The 10,805-nt window shown below is 33.1% G+C and overlaps 1 protein-coding gene across 2 annotated transcripts in view; it reads right to left on the bottom strand.

Annotated features, from left to right (window-relative positions):
- Sos (Son of sevenless) overlaps window positions 1-10,805 on the bottom strand; it is a 65,513-nt gene that overhangs the window by 11,544 nt on the left and 43,164 nt on the right. Inside the window, exons 34-35 of one of the 2 annotated variants that reach the window (XM_053766214.2) lie at window positions 7,182-7,263; window positions 361-6,747 (exon numbers count right to left, since the gene is read on the bottom strand). In XM_053766214.2, the coding sequence (XP_053622189.1) occupies window positions 7,191-7,263 (73 nt within the window). In that variant the 3' untranslated portion in view covers window positions 361-6,747; window positions 7,182-7,190. Of the gene's footprint in view, window positions 1-360; window positions 6,748-7,181; window positions 7,264-10,805 lie in introns of those variants that run through there. The other variant, XM_053766215.1, reaches the window with a different exon arrangement.

Raw genomic sequence — 10,805 nt, 5'->3', positions numbered from 1 at the left:
ATTTGTTGTTTCTTTTTTCTATAAATTGAATATACTTATGATTATAATTAAAATGTGATTTTGTATAGAAATAGTTCCTAGGGTGGACAGACCCAGGCTGGTGTATTTTTTGCCATAGATCGATTCGTCGTCGAGGTCAACATCTATAGGTGTTTTGATCATAATATGTTTTAACTAATATTAAATAATAATAGTTCAGTGTTCATCTTTGTGGCTCATACATTTTAATGGTATTATATTTTTAAAACAATTTCTGAAATGAAAAATAACAGCCGTTTTAATTTCGAAATTTGAACGTTTCATATAAAAATCTTCCACGCTTATGCAGATGTCTTTAAGGGAATCAATAAAACGACTCAGCAACTGTATATATATGAATGTCTATATTAAGCTTAGATTATATATTTACAGTATATTGTACAGGTGGTCTTTCCTTATATCTACTAGCAACTATAAAGGTCTTTACACATCGGGCACGATAATGTTATAAAAAAGATTTCGCTATAGCTTTTAGTCTTAATAGTCTCATAGTATATGACGCTGATCGCGCTCGGTGTGTAGAAATCTTAGTGCATTTTCGATATTGGCAGTTTTGAAATTGAAATATGGCAACATTTTACGACGATTAGACTACCTCGGTGGCGCAGTGGTAAAGTTCTTGCCACTGAACCGAGAGGTCCCGGGTTCGATCCCCGGTCGGGTCATGATGGATAATGATCTTTTTCTGATTGGCCCAGGTCTTGGATGTTTATCTAATTCTGTATATGTATTTGTTATAAAATATAGTATCGTTGAGTTAGTATCCCAGAACACAAGTCTCAAACTTACTTTGGGGCTAGATCTGTGTGATTCGTCCTAATATATTTATTTATTATTTATTTTACAAAGAATTAAATCGTACCTGAATTAAAACACACAGAGTTCTGTCGAGTATTTGAGATCAAAAATTAAATTTAAGCACAGATTATTCAAAAATAATAATTTAAAAAACAATTATTGTGACCAGTTTAAACGTCTATTTTATCAATCTCGTAAATAAAACTAATAAATATGTATAAATAAATAAAATAAGTGTATTTCTCAAAAGCAAACTTGCTCTTCCATCATAAACGTTAACGTGTATGCATACAATCTGAAAACTACCAACTGCGGAAATGCTATCCTTAAACGACCAAGCTTTATCATCAGCACATTGAAGATTATATATCTTTATAATTAACTCAACGTTGGTCGTTCACGGATATCAATGGCGCAACTTGATTTTGAGACTATCTGATTTCAAATTCATTTATTTTGATCGAACTAAACGATCGGAAGGAGAACGGATAATCAGCTGGTCCTCCCATGTAAAAGTTAATTAAGGGAAAGGGATATTAAGGAATCTTTTCTAGCTATATTGGCTGTTACTATTTCAGAGTTTCATTCCACCAATAAGCCGGCTATCTTGCCAAATGTCGCTGAGTTTTGCGACTCTTGGCCATGTCTACCCCGTAAAGGATTAAGATGTGATACGATATTTGTAAAATGTAGTGAAATAAGAACTTACTTAACTTAGGTAATATTTAATTTAAATTTACAATGTCTTGAAACAAAATGTAGAGTAATTTAGATTCCATTCTAGATTTGTCAAAAATCAGATTCTCTACCAAACCAAGAGGCACCATATTATGATAATAATATTATAGGGAACGTAGGCCAAAGTAGCTCCCCAAACATCAATATATCTAATAAACTATACATACAATACAACTTCTAATTTACTACACGGTTAAATAAAGAGGCGTTAAATGTATATTTGTCTCTTTCGTTTGTTGGAATGAGACGTATATACATTGTACCTTGCATAAACGTGTATAATATTCACTATTAACGGTTTGAAGAGACTATTTTGATACATTTTATTACCTTTAAATAAAATATTTAAAATAAATAATCTATTTTGAATCTTAATAGTTTATAAAAGAGAGTTTTTAAGCAATCTAATATCAGATTTAAAATTAGATAATTTGATAATATTGGAACAATTAACAAAACTCGAATGTTGAATGAATAAAACTCGCCTGGCGTGTTTTAAAGACGACACGCACGGCGAAATTTAGCAAACAAAAATGTCGTAACATTTTACATTATCACTGGAGTAGAGTCTGGCGCAAAATGTGCATTTCGCAAAACGAACATAGATTTCAAAAAGTACAGTAACATTACGACCATTAAAACTGCGTTCTTAGTCTAACGATAACATAACATATTACTTATTTGGTTGTAACTTATATGAGTTTAATACATCTAATATATATATAAAACTCTTGCGTTACTGAGTGACTGACTGACAGACAACGCACAGACGAAACTACTGGGCGTAGAAAGCTGAAATTCGGTGTGTAAATTCCCACGGGACACGTAGGACAGTGTAGGGGAGCACTAAGAAGGGATTTCCTGAAATTCTCCGTGGACACGGATTTTTACTCACGTACGAAGTTGTGGGCAAAGGCTAGTTTTATATAAAATAGGTTATACTTGTACATTTTATATAAGTTGTACACTAAAAAATCATATTATGTATAAGAGGGAGAGAGTATGTGTCGGCCCCTTGAAATCTATTCACATTTTGCGATCTTACAAAATGCTTTCAAGTGTACATTTTGCGATATGCGCATTTCGTGTCAAACTCCTGGTGTGTTATAGTTTTGGCGCGTTACTTGCACACAGATAGATATATTCAAAATAGTCTCAAATAACCCAATAAACTATATTCACATTTTGTGTACTTTCAACAGCACATAAACCTACCCAAATTCATTGGAAACTCGCCGCTATTAACATAAAGGTTTATGGTGTGGTGTTGACTGTACGGCATATCTATTACTGAAGCGTATGGAGACTCGAACAGCCATACTTTCATACAATTCTTTCTTCATCATAAATAACAGTAATATCACTTTGTTATTGTGAAAAAAGTAAATTAATTAGTTTTAAATGCATTTTATGAAAGATCAACAAAAGTACTGCGCTTCGTACTTTAGTAGCAAAAAAAATGTTTTTACTCAAGTGTTTAATTTTACAAAATTGACGACCTTGATGGCGCAGCGGCAAAGTGCTTGCCTCTGAACCGAGAAGTCCCGGGTTCGATCCCCGGTCGGGTCATGACGGAAAATGATATTTTTCTGATTGGCCCGGGTCTTGGATGTTTATATATATATATATATGTATTTATTATAAAATATTGTATCGTTGAGTTAGCATCCCATAACACAAGTCTTGAACTTACTTTAGGGCTAGCTCAATCTGTGTGATTACAAAATTGTTGTAATTTTATAGAACCCCTAATGTCGTTAGGGCAGTATTCCACTTAACTCCATATATATTAACGGGACTTACCGCGAACCACTTTACTTAATGCAGCTGACGTTTCGACGGCCTTGCAGTCGCCGTGGTCGCAGCCAGGCTGGAGTATTTGCGGTGTAAAGTTGCGGTAGTGAATGCAGTTTCTCAACAATCACATTACCCACACTAGTTTTTATAAAGCCACATAAGGGATTATATTTATTTAAGTGGTTGATATGATAGTTACATTTTATATTCGTGTTAAGTTCCGTTAATATATAATGTAGTTTAAGTTAGAAATTAGGTTTATTAAATTCTTTATCTTAATAATGATTGCTAACTTTTAGCATAAGAACAAAAAAAAATAGAACTGAAATTATACAGGGTCACTGGTATCTAACGCATAACCTTCCAAAGGCGCATAAGGTGCATAGAGACTAACATCTTTTGTTCTACGACTTTTGTCTAAACGTGATAAATACAAACATTTTTACTTTTTTTAGTTTTAATGTCGTTTCTATATAACATTAACTCTATGTTCGATTCCGCTACATAACGCCACTGTACTGTCTCGTGTTGCTTGGCTGTTACATACAGTTAACATGTGTAGAATCGCAAATTAGATTGTATTTTTTTATATGAAAAAAAAAAAACTACGAATCACGAAGTCGTAGAATAAAAGTTGCTCGTTTTGATGTACCCGAGTAGTCTTTAGGAGGTTTTGCGTTTGATACCACAAACCGTGTATATTCATTACATAGTGATTACTTTAAAAAGATTATTTAAGTCCACGATCATATTATATAAAATATAATTGTCCTTTTATAACTTCCATTGTGTGTGATTTCATGATTTTGAAGCAAAAAGTCTTCGATCGATTTCCACCTGAAAAATGGTAGTTAACAGAATAGTAAGCCATCAAAATTAATTGCAAAGCCCAGCCCCATTGCTCCGTCGTGCCTTGTTGCGTTGACGCCCGTCGACAGATCAACCTATATAAAACAACGGAGTTACGACGCAACGGGGCAATGAGACCTCGCTCTAAATGACATAACGACAAAAATGGTGTAATTGCTTACTTCGCAAAAAAAAAAAAACAATTTTAAACATAGAAATAAACATTTTAATATTGACTTACTTGAATATATAATGACAACCATAAACTTTTGTAGTAAAAATCGACCATAGACACATACATGTTATGTCAATGCGTCCACGCAGCTATATACATAAATGCATTGTTTTTATCTCACACATACATACACACATCGTACCATCGTACATTATATAGTCGATATTAGTCTATATAATCTGTATTAGGAGTAACGTAGGCTTTTATTACGCGCGTAAGAAGTCGCGGGCGGTCACTAATGTTTAATAAAAAAAAATAATTATATAGACTGATATTAAATATAGACACAAATATTACACTGATATCAATTATATAACATTTTATATAACGAACCGGAGTATTACTCGCTAGGGGCATGTTTCACCACTTCCTGATAAAATATTAATCTGACAGATAAACTAACTGCTAGATCTAGTCTATCTGTCAGATTACAATGAATGATGTCATTTGCTAGTTAGCAATATCTAACACTTGTGAAACAAATTTTTTATCTTTTTTTTAGTTAGATATGTTACATATAGGCTATCAGATATTTTATCAGTAAGCTGTGTAACAGACCCCTAGGGCTTTTAAAATTTTTATATTCAATCCATTGCAAGAATAAAAACACAAAATATACAACATGCCTATGTATATATCAATAATATATTACATATAAAATTTTATCAGTTTTTTGACTATCTGACCGATATAAGATCAAAAACTGAAACTAATCAACAAATCAATATTCTAACCATAATTTTCATTAAACTAGTGCAGCATGATAATACTTTTGTAAGGTTTCAACATTTTAACTTTTAAATGTCAAGTATTGTCGTGAAACTTTAGTGTGCACTAGTATAATGAAAGTCAGTTACTTTGAATGCAGATATATAACGTAAAAGATACGCCGGTGAGTCATAAGGTTTGTCCGCACAAAATAATATAATTTTACCAACGCATAATGTAATTATTCACTATTTGTCTCTATTTATTAATTCATTATTAACGTCTTAACAGTCGACGACACGACAAATTGGTTTTTCAAAATATTTTTACACACTTTTTTTTTTTGCTAAAGTATATTTCAAAGCGAGGCGTAAAACGCACAATGACTTACGTGGCGACGTAAGATCGTTTTTACATTTTGCTACTAAGAAACAACATAACTACCGATCAGACCAGTGAAACTTTATTGCACAATATACCAAAAAATATACGTAAACACCGTTTTTTCTTAAGAGTTCAAACATGTGAACAATCTTCGATTGTCAGAACTGATTTTAGAACATTCTAAAGTAAAACGTTTATTAACCACAAAAGTTATTAATAGTAATTTCATAAAAAGTCTATTTTAATTTATATCGCTGTAAAATTATAAAAAGACATGGCGTGATTGTAATTTAAAAAAAAAAAACGGAGTTTACACGTGTTACACATTAACATTATTACTGTGGATTTGTGGTTGTAAAAAATAGAAAATAAATAAGGCCGCTGTCTCCTGGCAACACTGGGTGTTTACCAACCAATCGTGACCATCGGTGTTGCCATGGCAAAAAATATAGTTTCTTAAAAATCCCTTTTTATATCTTTATTGACACACTGTAGCTTTATATGTATCGTAGTCAATATTTTATAGCATCACAAATAAGTGCGCTTTTTAAATTATAATAGAGTAGATGACAACGACAAAAAATGGAAAATATTTGTTTAATCAAAGTATCATAAAATATACTTAAGATCATTATGATAATTCATAGACTGTAACAATGCAGCTCGATCTCAATACGAAGATTTAAAGTCGGTAGAAAAGTCCATTAAAATTCATCATAAAAAACTAAAATTTTGTAACAACTTTTATTAACAAGTCATCAACATAAACGTAATATTTAGTGTAGCTGTCGAACAAACACAGCTTTCTTTGCGAACATTTTATCACGTTGTGACGTCACTCCTACATGTCATTTAGTACGGAGTGTTTTGACGAATAAAAAAAGATTTGATTTATTTCTGTCATATCTTTGAAAGCATTGTCATTATTACAGTGGTTTTTTTTTTCACTCAATTACTTCGAATACTAATCAAATCGAAAAAAAAATGTCATTTATCCCATTGTTTTGCACAGAATATACATATACTTCGAAGAATTCTTGTGTTTCATTGGCTCCAGTGTGTCGGAGAAGACAAAACTTTCTACCATTTTTTTTGTACAATAGAGTTAATATCAACAATATGAGAATGCGGTGTCGTCGTGTAATAACTAAGCGGAACTATTATTGGCACTGCACAGGACTGTGGATTAACCGCTAACGCTGTAACGGGAGAAATTGTATGAAAATCTTTCACCATTATAAAGGTACATTATCCAAGATTGCTATAGGCTATGTTTTATCTCAAAATTCCCACGGGAGCGAAGACAACATCTAGTATGGTATGTATAGTATGGTATGGTAGTCTCTAGTATGGTATATATGGTATGTATACCGATGGTGGGCAACATCTAGTATAATAGCACTAAGTCTTGGTATTAGATACAGGTATGGGCAACAGGTATATGAATTTATTTAGTTAATTTACGAATTTAAATTTGATTGAAATTTGATTAGAGTTCTAAATTGAATTGAGTTCTCAATTTACAATTTATAAACATTTTGAGTGCGACCTCCTATAATTATATATTATATAATTTGTAACACCATGTCAACTTTATAGTATGCAATAAAAATATTGAGTATACGTATGTTACCTGTAACGGCTAGCGCCTGGTGCCGGCGGCCACGCAGCAGCCGGCGGGCTTCGGCGGCAGCGCGGGCGCGGCCGCCGCCGACCTGAGCGCCGCAATCATACGTTTCTATCTGACTGTTTGAGGCGACACACAACTGCACACTCACGCCACATTATTACCACTTTATTTTGTTTATTAGATATGGGTTGACTTAAATTACTTAAATTGGGCAGTGGTTAAGGGAATAAAATTAAAGATATGTTGTAAGAATTCTCAAAAGATCGTTTTTTTATTATTGGTTGCTAAGCACCAAAGCCATAGTCTTTTTAAATTTATTTTTTAATAATCAATACTCCCACTTAAATTAAAAAGACCTACATTGACATTAATTAAATATTCCATAACCCTTTGTTAACTGAAAATAACTCAAACACTATTCATAATACTATCTCTAATAAAGTTAAACCGGCTAAGGGGTAACGCCTTGGTCAGAAAATCAGCAAGTTGATACGAACTTTCTACATACTCTATGTTAATTATTTTCAGTTCCACCTTTTCTCTAATAAAATTATAACGAACATCGATATGCTTGCTTCTTTTATGAAATACAGGGTTATGTATTAATTTAATTGCACTTTGGCTATCAATTTTTAATGTTACAGTATTTTGTGGTTTGCCTATATCCAATAAAAATTGTCTTAACCACAAAATCTCTCTAGCAGCATCACTAGCAGCCATATATTCGGATTCTGTTGTAGACAATGCTACTGTATTCTGTTTTCGACTTGCCCAAGTAACAGGTCCACCATTCATTAAAAATAAATATCCAGTATTGGATTTTCTAGAATCTATGTCACCTGCAAAGTCAGAATCCGAATATCCAATTAACTCTGTACCATTTTCATATACAATTGACACATCTTTTGTAGTAATCAAATAACGTATAATACGTTTTACAGCATTGACATGTATAGCACCTGGATTACTTACATATCTACTCACTAAATTAACAGCGTAAGTAATATCAGGTCTAGACACCGAAGACAAAAATATTAGCGCTCCCACTGCTTCTCTATATGGAAAACTATTAACAGTATCATTCTCATCTTCATTTTTAGATAGTTTTACATTTACATCCACGGGTGTGCTACAGCCTTTAGCTTCTGTTAAATTAAACTTTTTTATTACACCCTCAATGTAATATCTTTGACTTATAGATATACGACCTGGTGTCTTATTTATTTCCATACCAACAAAAGAATTCAACTTTAATGTTCTAATTTCAAAATTATTTCCTAAGTCATTTAATGTTACTGATAAAATGTCTTTGTTTTCTGATAACAATAATCCGTCATCTACATAGATTATTAACAAAACTTGAATATTATTAAAATATCCAACAAAGATGCAATTATCTGCATGACACGGTTTAAACCCATAAGTAGTAAGAAACAATGTAAACTTTTTGTTCCAACAGCGGGGAGACTGTTTAAGACCATATAACGATTTGTTCAACTTACATACTTTCGACGAGTCTGCTTCGACACCCTCTGGTACCTCCATATAGATTTCCTCCAAAAGATCACCGTACAAGAATGCAGTCTTTACATCAAATTGTTCAATCTCTAAATTTTCTTTTGCCGCTATACTCAATATTAATCTAATTGAATCATACCTGGAGGTCGGTGAAAAAGTTTCCTTGTAATCCATACCTTTAATTTGGGAAAACCCACGAGCACACAGGCGAGCTTTATACCTCTCTATTTCTCCTTCCTTATTTTTCTTAATACTAAAAACCCATTTACATGTGATAGGTTTCTTTGGTGTTCTATCCACAATATTCCAAGTATTATTTTTCTCATGAGATTTAAGCTCATCCTCAATAGCTTTCTTCCAATTTTTCTTCTCCAGCCCAGTCACAGCTTCTTCATACGTCTCTGGGACGTTGATTTCTGTTAAATTCACCTCCATATTCTTATTTTTCCGAGGTAAAGTCTTAATGTCATGCCTGTATTGCTAGCTGGTTGATAACAAACATCTTGATCTTCAGAGCTTTTCATACTTTCATCTGACGAAGATGCTTCTAGGGTATCAGATTCATCTAAGGTACTTTGTTGTGGAGTTCTTGTCTGCTGATCTTCCTCAGCCTGTCCATCAATGTTTATTTCCGCATAGTTTCTCCTTGGCTCTGTTACACTACTGAGCTCATCAAACCTGACATCCCTTGACACAGTTATCTTTTTCGTATTTTGATCATACATTCTATAATTTTCTTGCTCATATCCCACCAACATCATTTTGGTACTTTTCTTGTCTAACTTCTTTCGTTTTTCATTAGGAATATGTACATACCCTACTGAACCAAATATTCTAATGTGATTCAAATTCGGTCTTTGATTGAACCATAGCTCATAAGGTGAAACATCTATAGTTTGACTAGACGAGCTTCTATTCAACAAATAAACAGCACAGTCAACTGCCTCAGCCCACAAGTTCATGGGGATATCTTTTGCATAAAGCATAGACCTTGCGCTCTCCATTATTGTTCGCAGTTCTCTTTCAGACCTTCCATTCTGCTGCGGGGTATAAGGGGCTGTACATTCATGAGTTATTCCTTTAATTTCCAGGAAGTTCTTAAATTCTTTATTCACATACTCACGACCATTATCTGTGTGCAGGATACGTACATCATGCTGGAATCTATTGTTGACTATCGCATTATATTTCTTGAAACATTCAAGCACTTCATCCTTGTGCTTTAGAAAATATACATGGCGATAACTCGTAGCACCATCTTTAAATAAAACAAAATAGTGACTACCTGATACTGATGACTCCGACATAGGTCCGCAAACATCACTGTAGACTATATCTCCTGCTTGTGTTGCACCTCTCATGGATTTCTTAAATGGATTTCTGGCTTGCTTACCATATTGGCATGCTTCACAAACAAAATTGCCATTTCCAGTCAATACTACGGGAATTGCTCCAGTTTTGCTCATATTTTTAATCTCTTTTACATTTAAGTGCCCTAATCGTTCATGCCACACTTTAATATCTGATTGCACAATATTACAGCTTTCTTGTATGATTGCTTTTATATCTAGCTCATATAAATTGTTTTCTCTCAGATGTGCTGACATTACAACTTCATTATTTTTTATTATTTGAGCACTTTCTTTATTTTTAATTATTATATAACCCTTTCTGGTTACAGCTCCTTCAGAAAATAAATTTCTTCGTAAATCAGGCACATACAGTACATTTTCTAATCTGCCAATTTCCTTTCAACTTACTTTTTACCAAAACCGTTCCCTCACCAAGTACTTCAATATTCTGTTTGTTTCCTAATTTGACAGTCCTGTTACTATCATTCTGATTAAATTCCATATATTGACAGAAGAATTCACGCTTGTATGTCATGTGCATGGATGCTCCACTATCTAATATCCATATGTTGTCTCCATTTGCAGATGACCAATCACTCTCTGCATTGTATACTAACATATTCTGTTGCTCTTGATTCTTACGAATAGATTTCTTAGGCGCTCTGCATTCTCTAGCAAAATGACCACGTTTATTACAATTGTAACAGATAAATCTATGACCTGAAGTACTTGCATTTCTCACGGAACTAGGTTTATC

This window comes from Plodia interpunctella, chromosome 28 (assembly GCF_027563975.2).
Source record: "Plodia interpunctella isolate USDA-ARS_2022_Savannah chromosome 28, ilPloInte3.2, whole genome shotgun sequence".
Lineage (NCBI taxonomy): Eukaryota > Metazoa > Arthropoda > Insecta > Lepidoptera > Pyralidae > Plodia > Plodia interpunctella.
Note: the sequence above shows the minus strand (reverse complement) of the source record. Positions and strands in the feature narration are given on the sequence as shown.